We start from the raw sequence: 17,309 nt of genomic DNA, 5'->3' as shown, positions 1-17,309 counted from the left end.
TTTCTCAATTTGAAAAAGGTAACTTATTCTGAAAAGGCCAAAAATAAAAGTCTGGCCAGACACGACATTTCTACTACAGCACAGTCCAGCAGAGATGCCTGAGGATACACTGGATATTGCATACACGCTGCTAATGTGCTGTATTGAGAGGTTTTATTGCAGACCAGTCAGCACACAAGAGATCTTTTTCATATCGCTATATGGTTTGAATACCACAGGACAGGAGGTTAATCTCTTGGGAAGTCAAATGGGAACTTAAAGAAGATAAAGGCACTTCTAATAATAATACCCAAATGAGTGCAAATACAAGCCAAGGACTGGAGCCATTAAGCAAATGAAGGTGACGGAATGAATAAGAAGATAAACAATACATATAAAGAAATTATTACACAGAAATAAGACAAACAAATGAGTTGTGGTCTTTATCTTCAACCGCTCATGACCATGCGGACGAGCTCTGTAGAAAAAAAAATAAAACAAAGTTAGTTTCCAATTTGGGTCAAAAAGGGATCGACTCCAACTACAGCATGCAGTGTCAAAAAATAAAACAAATAATAAAATTAAAAAATGAAGTACTACTGTCAAAGTCCAAATTACTTTAAAACTAAGATGAAAATAAATAAAATATTTATTTTAAATAATTATACCCAAATCCCCTTCATACACTACCAGTCAAAAGTTTTAAATAAAACTTATTTTTTTTTATTTTTTTTCTACTCACCAAGCCTGCATTTATTTGATTCAAAATACTGCAAAAGCAGTAATATAGTGAAATATTTTACCATTTAAAATAACTGTTTTCTATTTGAATGCTTTAAAATGTAATTCATACCTGCGATCAAAGCTAAACTCCAGTTCTCAGTGTCACATGATCCTTCAGAAATCATTCTAATATTTTTCTATTATCAATATTTAAAACAGTGGAGAACATATTTTTCAATATTCTTTGATGAAAAGAACCAAAAGATCAGCATTTATCTGAAATAAAAAGCTTTTGTGAGATTTTACACTATACATTCAAAAGCTTGAAGTCAGTATTTTTTGGGGTGGGAAAGAAATAGAAGTTAATACTTTTATTTAGCAATTATGCTTTGTCATCACTTTTGGTCGATTTAAAGACATTTATAATGTTACAAAAGATTTCCATTTCAGATAAATGCTGTTCTTTTGAACTTTCTATTCACCAAAGAAACCTGGAAAAAAAAAAACAATTCTGCTCAGCTGTTTAACACAATACTTTTTTTTTTTTTTTAAGCAAATCAGAATATTAGAATGATTTCTGAAGGATCGTGTGACTGTAGTAATGATGCTAAAATTCAGTTTTGAAATCACAGGAATAAAATTATATTTTATAAAATTGAAAACAGCTATAGTACATAGTAAAAAATCTCTAAATTGTCCTGTTTTTGCTGTACTTTGAATCACATAAACGCAGGCTTAGTGAGCAGAAGAGACTTCTTTAAGCAAACATTTAAAATCTTGACTAGTATATAACCTCAGCAACTTCAAAAACTGCATTTCATCTGCTGTAGTTGGAAGCCGTTCCCCAGTTATACTTGTTCATAAGAGGTGAGAAACAGGGTGAGAGCAAGATGGCTAGCTCCAACTAAACCACAGCTCAAAGACTTAACCAGGTCTAAGATTCAAGAAAATGTTAAAGAAGCTCCGTCTGGTTTTCCTCTACAGGGCAAGAGTGGAAACAGTTTTATAGCACAGCTACAGTAATGAGAGATTGTAGAGTTGAGCTATGGATCAGCCTCCATCAGGAAAAGGGAGGGAAAGACCAGCAAAAACAGCCAAATCACTGCAATTTGTTTGGTTAGTTAATAATAAAAAGCAACCGCACTGCTTGGTGAGCACAAGGAGGGAGTGTGCTGATATCCAAAGGCAAATCTAAGACCGAATGAAACTCTTTTAAAAGCAATACACCATGTTATGCTACATCCCTTTACAAGCGCTTAAGTCTGAAAGCAGTGCAGTCGCCCTTTGCCTCTGAGAGTCGTCGCAGGGACGGCCACATGCAGAGAGCATGCCGCAGCCAGGGGCCAAAGGAAAGGCTGCTGCAGAGATAGAGAAGAGTCCAACCATGTGTTAAAACCTTCAAACTACATCCAACCAGGCTCTCAATGCTTCAGACGTCACATGATACATAGCTTTTTTTGGAATAAAAATGCAAAATGAATAGGTGTAGACTATGCAATCGTGCGTGTCTGAGAGCTTTAAAGACAAAGCCTGGATGGATTGTTGCTTCACGTGTTATAAATGTTGAGGGCAGGAGGTAGACGTACACCCGAGACATCTCTCAGCCAGACATGATGTGGCGAACGAAGGCTGTGGAAGATCAGTTACAGTTACGGCATGCTTTCAAGATCGGATTCTCTCTAAAAGAACTTTTCCATTTTGGTGCATAAACAAAACACATACATACAATCATGTAAATCCCAGCACAATGTTGTATTTTGTATCAAAATGTACTTTTACTTTTTTACTATTAAGCGACCTCTGTTGTTTACCTTCGTAATTGATGCAACCGTTAGCATCTTCGTGTCCGGCTAGAAGCGTTTCTACCTCCTCTTCAGTCATCTTCTCGCCTATTAAAAATATATAAACCAAAGCATAAATGTTGTGTAAATGGACCACTACATACCAATATGCCATAATGTTCAATTCAACCATCTCTAGATTCAGTGGCCCAGATGAGGAGGAGTGGGCTATAAATATCTCCTCAGGAGACCAGGCCGGCTTACCCAGTGTGGTGAGAACATGGCGGAGCTCAGCACCCATGACTGTGCCGTTGCCTTCCTTGTCAAATACTCTAAGCCCCTCCACAAAGTCCTCAAACGTGCCCTGGTCTTTGTTCTTAGCAATGGCCTGGAGCATGGGCAGGAACTGTTCGAAGTCCAGCAATTTGTGGTTCATTTCTGCAGAACAAAGTATCGTTTAATTAGACAAGCTAGCATTTGTTTCCATATTATGTGAGAAAAGAGAACAACTGTAATTGCCGTAGTTGATAAAAGTATTACTACTTGTACAAACACTGTAGTAGAAGTTGTTCACTTCCAGAATATAAAATTCCTGATACTGTTACTCACCCCCATGTGACCCAAGATGTTCATGAAATTAAGGTTTGAGGAAAACATTCCAGGATTTTGCTCTGCAGTTTCAGTCATTCCAAAGGTCATTTTTTTGTGACCTTTTCAACATGATTACGTAATGCGTGAGGTCGGGCTGGTGCAAGATAAGCATTTCCAGTTAAAAAGCATCTACATTTTTATAGTAAAAAAAAAGACAAGAAAAAAGGCTGATCATTCCACTGGATAAGATACTTATTCCTCGGTTGGGATCGTATAGAGCCCTTTTATAGAGCCTTTTGAACCCGTAGATCCCCATTAAAATCCACTATATGGAGAAAATTCCTGGAATGTTCCTCAAAAAACTTAATTTCTTTGCGACTAAAGAAGGACAGACATGAACATCTTGGATCCCATGGGGGTGAATAAATTATCAGGAAATGTTTATTCTAGAACTACACTTATCCTTTAATGGTGGGCTAGTGTGAAAGAGTTTCGGTTCAGTTGAGATAACAGCTCAGTGCTGTTGTCACTACATGTTTTTATGCATTTTACGCAAGTTTACACCCTTTTCAATGGTTCAATAGTTCAGCCTTTAATTTCACAAAACCTTAACTGATAGACTGGAGTCATGTGGATTGTTGTGATGGTTTTTATCAGCTGTTTTAACTCTCATTCTGACAGCACCCATTCACTACAGAGGATTACTTGGTGAGCAAGTGATATATTGACAAATTTTTCAGAATCTGTTCTAATGAAGAAACAAACTCACCCTCATGTCGTTCCAAACCAGAATTACCTTTGTTTATCTTCGGAAAACAAATTATGATATTTTTGATGAAATCCAAGAGCTTTCTGACCCTGCATAGACAGCAAGGGTTCTACCACATTCACATGGACTATTTTGTCAATGTTCTTGGTACCTTTTTGGGCCCTTGCTGTCTATGCAGGGTCAGAAAGCTTTTAGATTTCATCAAAAATAACTTAATTTGTGTTTTCCGAAGACAAACAAAGGTCTTATGGGTTTGGAACGACATGAGGGCGAGTAATTATATGACAGAATTTTCTTTTATGGGTGAATCATCCCTTATATTTATATTTTTGTTGTGAATTCCATAAAAATATTGACAGGGCAAGTACAAATCTGCACAGCCAGCTGAGCAAATAAAAAAATTGCACCACTGAGCCCTGAAATGTCTTATTCTGTAAATACAGATAAAGGCAAGATAAGATACGATATTTAGGCAATGACTATACAGAGGTCATCCATTATCCATAGTGTCTTGTCCTACCTTCTGCCTTTGGGTTGCCCAGGACTTTGAGCACCTCAGCATTAACAGGATTCTGGCCCAGCGCACGCATCACATCCCCACACTGACTGTAGGTGATCTTCCCATCTCCCGTCCGGTCAAACAGAAGGAAGGCTTCTTTAAATTCTGCAGAGATCGATAAAGAATTTATTCAAACTAAATGCTTGAAAACAAACACAGCAGGAAAATAGGACAACATACATGCATGAAAAAAAGAGAAGCTGAAATGAACAAGTAATTAGGATGAAAATAGGACAAGATATACTATGCCTTTAACTGTAAGGATGTAATGACAGGCCATTTCTTTAAAGAGTCTGAATTCATTTAAACAGCCCAATGGATCAGCACAAAGAGAAATACTGCACCACCCATCAATATTAATGCCACTCCAGGTTATTTTCTGTGGTCTCTATTCAGGTTAGACGAGGCAAGCTAAATGACCACAGAAATCTTATCCATCCACCTTAAGTCATTATATACCTCAGTACTCACAGACCTTTTGATAGAGTTAAAAAGCTAGTGAAATATTCAAACACACCAAATAGCTATTTAACCAGAACTTCAGCCAAACATACCAAACCACAGTAGTCAACATTTAAAGTGGTTAAAAAATAAATAAATAAATAAGTTGCCCTAAGACAATAACGGGTATTGTTTTTTGGTTTCTTGAAAGGTTTTGACACACTTCAAATATTGACTACTGTACACCGTTCAGTAAATACCATCTACAAATACTTGATTCTGTGGCAGTGGCATCATTTAGCAGCCATTTATGTCTTTTTTGTTATATTAAATGGACCAAGAAAGTATTGAAAAATGAAAAGTATTCATTGAGAAGTACTGAAAATTGTTATAAAGAACTGAAGTCTAAAGTTTACATACATCTTGCAGAATCTGCAAAATGTTCATTATTTTACCAAAATAAGTGAGATCATATTATGCATATTATTTTTTATTTAGCACTGACCTGAGTAAAATATTTCACATAAAGATATTTTTATATAGTCCACAAGAGAATAGTTGAACTTACAAAAAATGACCCCGTTCAAAAGTTTACATACACTTGATTCTAAATATTGTGTTGCTACCTTAATAATCCACAGCTGTGTTTTTTTTGTTTAGTGATCGTTGTTCATGAGTCCCTTGTTTGTCCTGAACAGTTAAACTGCGTGCTGTTCTTCTGAAAAATCCTTTGGTTCCCACAAATTCTTTGGTTTTTCAGCATTTGTGTATTTGAACCCTTTCCAACAATGACTGTAAAGATCCATATTTTTTTCACTGAGGACAACTGAGGGACTTATATGCAACTATTACAGAAGGTTCAAACACTCACTGATGCTCCATAAAGAAACATGATGCATTAAAAGTCGGGGGTGAAAACTTTTTGAATTTGAAGATCAGGGTAAATTTAACTTATTTTGTCTTCTAGGAAACATGTAAGCATCTTCTGTAGTCATTGATGAAAAGGGTTCAAATACAAAAAAATAAAATAAAATAAAATAAAATAATAATACTGAAAAAAAAAAAAAAACAGAATCGGTGGAAATGAAGGGTTTTTCTAAAGAACAGCAGGCAGCTTAACTGTTCAGGCAGACTAAGGACTAAGGACTCAACAACTATCACCACACACAAAAAAACAGCTGTGGATCACTCAGGTAACAACACAGTGTTAAGAATCAAGTGTATGTAAACTTTTGAACCGGGACATTTTTATAAATTCAACTATTAATTTCTCTTGTGGACTTTATGTAAACGTCTTTCATGTGAAACATCTTATTCAGGTCAGTACTAAATAAACCAAAAAAACATGCATTTTGTATGATCCTCTTGTTTTGGTAAAAATAATTATTTTGCAGATTCTGCAAAGTGTATGTAAACTTTTGACTTCAGCTGTATGTGTAACATTACATGCGTTTAAGTTTTTATTTAAAGGAATAGTTTATAGAGTGATTCTTCATGTAAACACACAACTTCCTAAAAGCACCAATTAAAAATGTATATATTAAACATACATAATATTCTAACATAATAAAATAAAAAGCCATTTTTATTTAGTTTACTTTTTTCTTTTATTTTATTCAACTCAAAACATAAGCCTTATCATCTATTATTGAGTGTTTAAACTGCATGCGATTATAAATAAACTATTGTTTTGACTCCAAGCCAGAGTTCGCCGAAAGAACTGAATGTTATCCGTTAGGACAGGCCCTTCCAACAAAAACTCCCATCTCCGTAATGCTTTTCCTCCTCGGTGGAATGTGGCTGTTCCCTTGTATGCCTTAAACTGAGCCTTTAACCATATATGGTATGAGAGGAAAACGGGAGAGTGAGCAGTATTATGTCAACCCACTTTGGTTAAACAAACAAGAGCAAAAATGAACCTAAATGGCCATTTACTAAAAAAAAAGCTCATGCGACCGGTGGCAACACAGACTATAACTCATATTCTAGTTTCAAAGTTGATATTTAGACATTTAACACGGCAAGACTTCGCACTCTTTTGTTAGCAGAGTTTCAACACTTCCTGTCTCAGACACACCCTCTACAGATATGACTGGCCATGCTACAGCAGAAACACATTCGCTGATAGGCCTACACTTCAAAAATGCATTTCAACTCTTCAAACAAACCAAATTATGATTCTTGCAGTTCAAATGGAAGAGGGCAGGTGAGGTGCTATTAGACACAAACACCAGCTTGTTGTCCTTAACACCATGCAAACTAAGTGAGATCAGAACAAAAAAGAAAAGTTTTCAATGCACTCACCGTGTATTTGCTCCAAGTTAAACTCAATCTAGAGATGACATACAACAGTGGCAAAGGAAAACAATACAAAGGTAAGAAAAGAAAGCAGGAGGAATGCTGGGGCAGAGGAACAGATGAGAAGGACAACACGGATGGGAGGATGAAAGCAGGCTGTCTAGCAAGAAATGTGGGGAAATAATACATATACAGAGTAACATGCATCTGGACTAACGTTACACACAAACTCACCAAGAATCTGGTCCTCGCTGAAGTCAGACTGTTTGAGACAGAGCGACATTCAATGAATATGAAATGATGCACAATAGCAAAGCTGTGAATCAGATGGGAATTTCTAATAACAGCCGTCTGGGTTAAGTTTTCTTAGGCCGCAGGAAAAAGTTAGATAAGTTTTCTATCCTTGGCCAAAACTGCCCAGCTAATACAGTTCGCTAACGTTAACTCACAGCCGTGCTACCGGGTGACAGATAGACTAAAACACACTCTTGTAGTGAAAGTAAGTTAGCTGTCATACTCTCAAATTTCTGAAAAAGAATTTCACAACCAATATACATGGGTTTGGTCACTTCCTTGCGCACTAAACGGCTTAAAACTCGGTTAGCTAGCATGAAATAGGCTAACGATAGATTCTTAGCAATGTTTATAGTAACCAAACCATGCACTTGGTAATATTTACATAGAAAAGTTCTAGTAAAACCTATGTTTAAGTTAAATGTTTATCGATATGCCTACCATATCTGCAGTGGCTTGTTTTCCGGTCTGTGTGTCGCGGCGGGAGTGTGAGATGACTCTCGTTAACGCTGCTGAGTTATGTAGCTATATCCGATTCGTAAACGAATCATTCCTCGGAGTCGAATCTTTTCAAAGAATTAGCCGAACCGGCTCACTAATATGAATGAACGATTTGTTCGTGTGGAGTCAACTACTTATTGAACAGAGACGGTATTTACCGTATTTTATGTGTGTCCGACTCCCATCCGTAAAACCACGAATGAACTTATTAAGAGCGTTTGGACAGTATCGATTTATGGTAACGTTACTTTAAAACATGTGACCCTGGACCACAAAACCAATCACAAGGGTACATTTTTTTTTAAATCGAGACTTATACATTGTTTGTAAGCTGAATAAATAAGCTTTCATTGATGTATGGTTTGTTAACTATTTGAAAATCTGGAATTTGAGGGTGCAAACATCAAATTATTGAGAAAATGGCCTTTAAAGTTGACCAAATGAGGTCCTTAGAAATGCCTATTACTAATCAAAAATTAAGTTTTGATATACCTGAGACTTAAACACTGGTTTTGTGGTCCAGGTTCACATTTAGAAAATCTGTAGTATATTTGAAAAAAGGTTGAATTATGGCTGTAGCAAACTGAAATGGGACACAAGAAATTAAAACATTAATTCATAAAATAATTATATCAATAATATTTAATAAAGCACAGAAAATATGTAGCTATTTACCTGAATGAATTGATTGGAACATTTCACTAGAAATTGGACTTTATTATTATTATTATTGTGCAATTATGTACATATTAGTACAAACATATACATCTTACAACAGTTATGAAATAAAAAAAGGGTGTCCACCTTTTCTCTTCAATATGGATGTAAGTTTATGAGTGAGACTTGCGGTTTACGCACAGTAAACAATAAAACTGTTTACACCACATACCAGTGTGTTCATAGTTAATACATAAAAATAATATGGCAAGACCAATTTGCATTATCAAGCAGCAAAACGAGCTGTTTTGTACAGCTAAAAATAGATGAGACTGGAAGCCAAAACCATAAAATGTATAAATAGCCACGCACATTTTAACGTGAATAAAAAGGTGGATACTAAAACAAGTGCTTCATAAGTCTTTTTAGCTTTTCTGTTTCTAATATTGTGCAAAGTAGCACCATATTGATTCATTTCTTTTATAAAATTATAGCTTTATAAAAATGAGGTTTTTTTTACAAAGAAATTGTACTTTTAGAATCAATGGTATCTTGTACAAAAATAAATACGATATCATAAATTTCGATTTGTATTAATTTTCCAAACATCCTAGAAATTTAAGTTAGAGTAATCTATCCAAAATAATCTTGAGCATGCGCTCTGAAAAAGAAAAGAGATGAATCACAGATTCAACAACACCACAAAAAATCACAACAGTTTTCAATATCCAGTTCGAACCGTTCAAATAACTCTTTAAAAGGGTAAATATATTAAAAAAATACCTCTCTTACTTTATTACGTATTTGAAACGTATTTGTTATTGACTATGCTTTCTTCCACTCAATACTAGAAATGGGGCGTCAGGAACGGCGTGATACGTCATGACGTAAAGAATCGCTGAATCACTGATTCGTCAAAACGAACGGTTCAAAGGAACCGAATGGCGAGAATGAGTCGGACTTCCCTTCACTACTATGACGGGTGGAGTATTCTCATTACACACAAAGAGTGACATAAGTGCACAGAGACACTCCCAGCGCAGATCACTATAGCATAATGATCGACTGCACACAACTGGCAAAACGTGTCTTCAATGCGGATGATTTGTAAGTTTGTGAAGCCATGCGATTAAGCCTTTGTTTGGTTCAGTTGTGCACTCCAACGCTGCATTCCTAAACACATGGAAGGTGTAGGCTTTATATTCATATAAGGACTACTGTGAATCGTTGAAATAACATAAAATGTAGAGTATAGTGACAATTCATCAAAGACAGGATGTTAAATTCTTTATGCTTAGCTTCAATGATTCATTCTGAATGGATTGCTCTGTTGTTTCAACCTAGATTTGAGAATAAGGTATATAACAAAGAAGAATATAAATTATTTAGTACATTTAAGAATAATTCAAGGTGACAGTAATGCAGCTCAGGCAGCACAGCTACACCAGTGCCCCATTTCTCAATCCTGATATAGCTCCAGTATTCTCTTAAGATTTGAGAGCTGGGTTGACACAGTTTTCCGTGTGCTGTGCTGAGGTAATCAGAAGCTGCATAAAAAAAGAGTACACTGATGTTTTATTAACTAACTAATTCAAATTCAAATCTGATGCCATACAGAAAATATGAATGTGTAGTTCTTGAGTCCATGCTAAGTTATTCAGTTGAAGGTTTTAGATCCATTTGGATTCACATTCCATTTCTATATTTTAGTGATGGATAGAAGAGCTGTTGCCATAGCACTGCAGAATAAGCATATCTAAACATTCTGTTGCAGGACCATCACTTACCTCTAACGTGCTGGGGTCAAAGGGGGAATCAGAAGGGCGCAGCATCCGCGGTTTCAACTCAGGAGCTGGTTTTGGTGGTGAGGGTGTTGTGGCAGGACAAGGAAATGGTGGTCCGTGCCTTGGTAACGTTCCTCCTGATGGAGACTTTTTAATTGACGGTTCTCGTTTGGGTGCCATCTCTAGACCTTGAAATGTGTCCTTCCTTCTTGGCCACTGCTTTGCCAAAAATCAAGGGAAGCGCTCAGTCAGATGAATTGCATGTGTGTCCTCTGATAGTAGAAGAAGAGAAAAGGATGAACAGGAGAAGCAGGTAGGTAGCAGGAATAATCTAGGATGAATTCATGCAGTGGATGTGCATGCAGTGAGAGTGTGCGTAGGAGTGCTGTCTCACCGAGTCTCACCGAGTTTCACTCTCTCCGCTTGTATTTATATGTAGGTCAGAATCGTGTTCGTATGTGGGTGTTAGGGTGTTTGTGTCACTGACAGACAGTGGAATCAGTATAAAAGAACCTCTTTTTATATTTGCCTCAAGACTTGAATGTGTGTGCTTGTGGAAGAGCTAGATTTGTTAAGGTTATTTATAGGTATTTCTATTTTTATTCTCCTTTCATTTCTGCTAAATATTTCTCTCACACTTAGTTTCTTGATAATTGCATCCTTCCTCAATGTTTCCTTGTGCTGATTCTGTTAAATATTATTATTATTATTAGTTTAATTTGTATTTTTCCCCTTAAATACTTGTCTTGGTTTTGCTCGGGTAATAACTGGATGATTAGTCTAATAGTCTAATCTCATCGATATAGACCATGATTAAAATTTACAGTTGAAGTCAAAAGTTTACATACACCTTGCAGAATCTGCAAAATGTTAATTATTTTACCAAAATAAGAGGGGTCATACAAAATCCATGTAATTTGATATTTAGCACTGACCTGAATAAGATATTTCACATAAAAGACGTTTAGTCCAGAAGAGAAAATAATAGTTTCATTTATAAAAATGACCCTGTTCAGAAGTTTTCATACACTTGATTCTTAATACTGTGTTGTTACCTGAATGATCCACAGCTTTGTTTAGTGATAGTTGTTAGAGTCATTTGTTTGTCCTGAACAGTTAAACTGCCCGCTGTTCTTAAAAAAACAATCTTTAGATCACACAAATTCTTTGGATTTTCAGCATTTTTGTGTATTTGAACCCTTTCCAACAATGATTGTATGATTTTGAGATCCAGCTTTTTACACAGAGGACAACTGAGGGACTCATTTGCAACTATTACAGAAGGTTCAAACGCTCACTGATGCTTCAGAAGTAAACATGATGCATTAAGAGCCAGGGGATGAAAACTTTTGAGCAGAATGAAAATGTGTACATTTTTCTTATTTTGCCTTAATATATATTTTATAAAAACTTCTTAATCTTAAATATATAATTTTTAAAACTTCCCTTCAGAAGCTACAGAAGATACTTACATGTTTCCCAAAAGACAAAATAAGTATGTAAACATATTGTGAATATCTTATTTAGGTCAGTACTATATAAAAAATGACATGCATTTTGTATGATCCGTCTTATTTTGGTAAATAATTAACATTTTGCAGATTCTGCAAGTTGTATGTAAACTTTTGACTTCAACTTTAGAGGTGTCTAGTGTGTATGTATTTTATAGCGAGTATTTATAAAGTACATTATAAGGATAAATGTAGGGCAAAAGTATGACACCCACTTCTAATGAACAAGTATGCCTTTAACAGTAATTCCAGTATTATGCTATTCATAATACAAGTACTTTTTCAGCTTGTTGAACCATTCTGAGATGAATTGCAATGTTTTGGAGTGTCTGGGTCATGAGTTCAGAATGAAATCAATAAAAAGCAAGAATTAGTTTTCTATGCATAGTATTACTATGAACCAATCAGGTTTAGGACGTGACAGCAAAAAAGAAAAGTAGTGTTTGACTATAACCACTAGATGTCAGTACTACCCAAAATAAAACCTTGCAGAGCAACAAAAGGAAATAAATGAGACTATTAAACTACAATCACAAAATGTACTTTTTCCTATCTAATTAAGCCACACGTGTGTAAATAAAAATATTTTGGTTATGAAAAATAATGCATAGGCTTAACCAGACTATTTTGGTTTTTGGGCTTTTAATTCTATTCAACCCTAATATTAGGAGTACTAATTTATGTGAGTTAAACCTGCTCTAAACGCTTTAAATATTATTTCTATAGACCTATTAAATGTCATGCTTGTATGTCAGATTAAGCAAAACCCCTTTGAGCGGTATCAAAAAAATATTTGTCATGATAAATATGCATATTTTTAAAACGCACTAATACAACGTATGTAAACGAACTTTTTAAATAAAGCTTGAAATATTTGTTTTATTGACATAGTACATCAGATACGTCCAGTGCACTTGGTGTTTTTACGGAGGCCGTCGAGTAATCAATGCTCCCCGCCCTTTAATAGATTTTACGTATAATCCATCGCCCGCTCAATGGGCCTTGAAATCACCGTTTGTGTTTTGAGCATCAGAACAATAGTGACATAGGACCCCCACCGCGCGACCAACGGCACTCTGAATTAATTAATTAATGCACATTTTGGTTATTACAAATGCTCGGAATTCGCAGCAAAATGTCTATGAAGTATTTTAGTAACTAGTGGTGACCTCACGTGTTTTCTCAGTGAAGACAAGCGTCAACAAAGCGAGTCTGCCGAGTGAACATCAAGTCTTAGAACGGACTAAAGAGATTAATTTTTGGGCCTCACGTTTCTCTTAATCTCTGCTTGTACAATAATCTAAGCAACAAGCAATCTGGTATGTTAAAATGTCCTGAATCTTTTGCTTCTGTGGTAGGTTTGACTTAGACACAAGTTTCTGTAGTATAGCCTAGTTATTTTACCAACTTTAGGTGAAAGGTCTTCAGAACATCTGCTTTTTTTTTTTACACAAGTGGAGAATTGATCATTCTGGTGGCTGATTTTTCCAATTGGAAAAGTAAACTTTCTATTTTGCCTTCCTCTTTTCAGGCCTTTGATGAAAAGAAATTGAATTATGTTGAACTAGGCAAAGGGAATCAATTGTTCCTCAGAGGTTCCCCCAGAATGTGTAATAGAATTATAGCAACTGCCCCACCTAATGTCTCACAGAATCCCCGGACCATGCCAAATCATCAAACCACCTGATTTATTTTTAATGGCATTACACCCCTTACTCTGTAGTGTCATGGTAATATCTGTGGCTCCTCCAGCTGCCTCTATATCACATTAGCCAAGCTTAATATTGACTGTGTAGGGCTCGCGAAACAATAAGCCTAGAAGACAGGCAGCTTAGAGGCAGCCAGCCAATCGGAAAGCCCTGCAGTTGGCTGCAGGGGTGTTAACTAAAGCACTGAAGTTGCTTTTGCCCTGGAGGAGCAGTTCAATCAATGGGATGCTTAACGCCGGGGTACCCACATGGACCCGCCGCTTTCAGATCCAGGCATCCCTCAACAAGTCCGTGCTGACGAGAGACCATGAAACCTGATGCAACTTGATTCCTTTTATTTTGTCTCTCTGTCTTTCATGCAGCAAACAAACAATCACTTCTCGACTCATTTAATCAGAAGCCTTAGTGTTTTCCAGCTGGCATCTGTTTTTATGCATCAAAAAGTCTGGATAAAAGTGGAAAAATACTTCAAAAACCAATACATTGGGCTGATTTAAATGTCATTGTCATAAATGCATTGCATTTTCTCTTGAAACATAAGCTTTAGAGAACATAAAATCAAAAGTTTATGCGAAACTAAATGTAGTTGAATTTAAATTAATTTCTAAACATTAAATCAAACCACTTATCACCTTTGTGTGTCATATTGCCGTAAACCACAGTGGGAATCAGACTATTCCACTTGTGGGCTACATGCACCTGATCACACACAATCCGTGGCCCCCTGCCAGACACTCCGAAATCTTTTAATTTGTTGATATGAAACCCTGCAAATCTGAGCACTCATGTCATTAATTACAAAACGCCAGTTGCAGTTGGTTTTATGACACTTATGAATCTTCTAATGATTGTGTTTGCTGGAGAAGCTCGAAGAAGGAATGGGCAAAATCTGCCTATTGTGTTTGGGCATACTGATTATGGCCTTTGATTAGTGCATGGGTGCAATCTATTCAACTTCTCTCACTCCCTCCCATCCTCCCCTCCCTCTATCCTTCCCAGCTACAGCCCCTTGGGGTATGCCCACGTCCCAAAGGACAGCCAGCAAAGCAGATGGAACCCCCCTCCCCCTCTCCCTCGTCTCTCGCAGCTCACCCCAACAGGGTTGGGGTTCAGGAAAAGGATGGACTGCGATTGGATGAGCACTTCATTTTATAAAATGTGGTTTGAGAGGCATTCTCTGACCACCTTAATTGTAACTAGGGATTGTATTGGGCTCATTCGAATGGTTCAATTATCCTCCGCTGGCTCTAATAGCCAGTATGACCCTCAAAATTCCCCAACAGAATGGAATTTGTGCATCTTCCAAGCAATCGCTAGAAAAATTGCAAGAGGTGTTGCGTGGACACTCTCCAGCCATCGTATCAATAGCAGAGCAGCCTACAGAGGGGTTGCAGGTGGCATATTGTGCAAATGGGCAATTTTACGCTTCCAATTATGCAGTGGGCACTTGATATAATATGGGATTGATTTACACAAACTGGCAGACTGGCTTTTATTCCCCGATTTCCCCCACTCGCTCCTCATTGGCCGTGATTTCGGTGTGTTTAATGGAGAAAAGAAATGGTTTTAGTAATAATGCGCTGATGAAGGGAGTAATGTTGAGGTTAAAAGTCAGTAGTTATAAAACTCGGCCCCACTTCTCCCCAGTGTCCGAGAGCACGAGTTAGGCTGTTCTCCTGTCCCTCAGGATCCATCCCAGAGAACTTCTGTATTCAGCTCCAGTAAGCAGCAGATAAGGCCGGAGCTCTGGGATTACCTTTACAACACATATCTCTTAAAACACAGACACACACTTTCCGTTATTCTCTTAGGGGAATACAATTCAGTTTTCAGAATTTATTTTAGACACGTACACTTATAAAATGAAAGGTTCCATATTGGAATGGATGAAGAACTTCCACTGAACCTTTCAAATGCATTAAAAGTCAAGTTAACAAACTCTAAAAAATGCTGGGTTCTTTTTTTTAACCTAAATGCTGGGTCATTTTATTGGGTTGTTTTTAATATTTTTAGTTTAATAGTGTTAGTTTAATAGTTTTTCTGCACTCTAAAAAATGCTGGGGGGTTTTAAACCCAAATTTCTGGGTTCAGCTTGTTGAGGCATTTTATTAGGTTATTAAATATTGGGTGCTTTTTTTCTACCTAACTCCTGGGTTGAGCCTGTCTCCGATGAAACAACTCAGCTGCTGAGTCTCCTTTACAGGAGAAAGCGGTTCTCAGCGCCACTGATTTGGTGCACTTCTTCAGCAAAATAAAGGTTTGTATATTTATTTCATTTGTAAAGTCTATACTGATTATATTTTACGCAACGCTGCATACAAGGACGACATGTCAGTCAAAGCAAAATGCCTTTTGCTTTGCATAACATAAATTGATTTTGTTCATTCTAATACTGAATTTAATGTTAAAATATGTTCTCTAATCTCTGTATTGTTTGTTTATGGGCAGGTTATGGAGTCAGTCATGGCATCTTTCAGCAACGGGGGAAACGAGAGGCGGTGGTCTGAGGTTCATAGTTCCCGCAGCGAATAGCAGCCCATTAACCACATAGATTTCGCCAACACACCGACACAAGAATTAGCACTGTTTCGGTGAAAAGTGAGTACAGAGAAAAGTAGAATACACTTAATTTAAAATGCTACATTTTTATTTAAAAAAATGCTTGTTGAACAAGTTTAAATGTATGCAGTATTGTAGAAGATGCTGTATTCAAGCAAATCAATTCAAATTTTCGTATATTTTTGTCCATTGCTGTTCTTGCTCAATCATAATTCTCTGTGATTTTTAATTTACAACCAATTTTACAACCAGCAATATAATACATTTTAAACAATAGTTGAATTAAAACAACCCAGCATGTTGGTAAAAACATTTAACCTAACCAGCGGGGTCAAAATAACCCAGTATGTGTTCTGTCCAATATTAACCAGCGCTGGGTTGCCAAATAACCCAAGTTGGGTTGTTCTGAACCCAGCATTATTTAAAGTGTAGAATCATTGATGTAAACTTCTTCAAATATGGCAAATTGTGTTCATTCAGTTCATTTTAGTAACTGTGTAAAGTTTATCAGTTCTGAAATGAGTTTAGTTCAGAGATAAGATGCTATTTAGTTCTGTTCAATAACAGTATAGATTTTGCCAAATATGCTAAAAAAACTGCTTTACAGAAGACAATAGTGTCTATATTTAGCTCAAGTCAGTTTAATATTGACTTAATTGAGTTAAATAAAAGTGTTGATTTTTACAAAAGACAATAGTGTTGGGAAGGTTACTTTGGAAATATAATAGGTAACAGTGTAATTTGAATTACTTTATTAAAGTCATGTAACCAATTACATTTGATTACTTTTTGATTAATAAATTTAAATGTCAGATTTTTTTGTTTCTAAATTCTTCTAAACTGTTAATCATTTTGAACTATTTAAAGGCAGGGTTAACCTTATAGTACTCAACAGTGATTACTGTCAGACTTTTAAAATCATTCATCACTTGAATTATGATTATAATAATTTAATTTTAAAACACAGCCATCAAAAAATCTGACTTTAGCGCCTCTTTTTACTTTGAGATTGTTAAATACAGATGTAAAATCATAAGTTATATTTTAATAGCTATGATACTGTTTTTGAAATCAAATCTTTGCATAGCTATGATGAAAAACACTGGCACTAACAATGCCTTGGAGAAATTTAATAAATAAAGCATATACACAA

General features: G+C 36.1%; 1 protein-coding gene across 5 annotated transcripts; it reads right to left on the bottom strand.

The window, feature by feature from the left end:
* LOC141290490 (myosin light polypeptide 6) lies at window positions 1–10,631 on the bottom strand. Of its 5 annotated transcripts, none has more exons than XM_073822614.1 (7): window positions 10,381–10,631; window positions 7,148–7,175; window positions 4,364–4,507; window positions 2,748–2,921; window positions 2,514–2,591; window positions 2,289–2,331; window positions 1–457 (listed from the first exon to the last, which is right to left on the bottom strand). In XM_073822614.1, the coding sequence occupies exons 1-6, from the start codon at window positions 10,555–10,557 to the stop codon at window positions 2,303–2,305; spliced, it is 630 nt and encodes a 209-aa protein (XP_073678715.1). In that variant the 5' UTR covers window positions 10,558–10,631; the 3' UTR covers window positions 1–457; window positions 2,289–2,302. The 5 variants fall into 5 exon arrangements, with proteins under 5 accessions (XP_073678715.1, XP_073678716.1, XP_073678719.1 ...); XM_073822616.1 differs by lacking the exons at window positions 7,148–7,175; window positions 10,381–10,631 and adding exons at window positions 7,376–7,403; window positions 7,877–8,001 and having other exon boundaries at window positions 8–457; XM_073822615.1 differs by lacking the exon at window positions 2,289–2,331 and having other exon boundaries at window positions 3–457; window positions 10,381–10,629.
* Between the last annotated feature and the right edge of the window lie 6,678 nt (window positions 10,632–17,309).

Source organism: Garra rufa, chromosome 18 (genome assembly GCF_049309525.1).
Source record: "Garra rufa chromosome 18, GarRuf1.0, whole genome shotgun sequence".
In the NCBI taxonomy this organism is placed as follows: domain Eukaryota; kingdom Metazoa; phylum Chordata; class Actinopteri; order Cypriniformes; family Cyprinidae; genus Garra; species Garra rufa.
The sequence above is the reverse complement of the archived record's forward strand: the minus strand, read 5'-3'. Positions and strand labels throughout refer to the sequence as shown.

Excerpts from the sequence above, each read along its gene's own strand:
- LOC141290490 (XM_073822614.1), bottom strand. The coding sequence starts at position 10,557 with ATGGCACCCAAACGAGAACCGTCAATTAAAAAGTCTCCATCAGGAGGA. Across the intron at positions 4,508-7,147 it reads TAACTTGGAGCAAATACACG|AATTTAAAGAAGCCTTCCTT; the intron begins GTGAGTGCATTG and ends CGATCTCTGCAG. Across the intron at positions 2,592-2,747 it reads CCATGTTCTCACCACACTGG|GCGAGAAGATGACTGAAGAG; the intron begins GTAAGCCGGCCT and ends TATTTTTAATAG.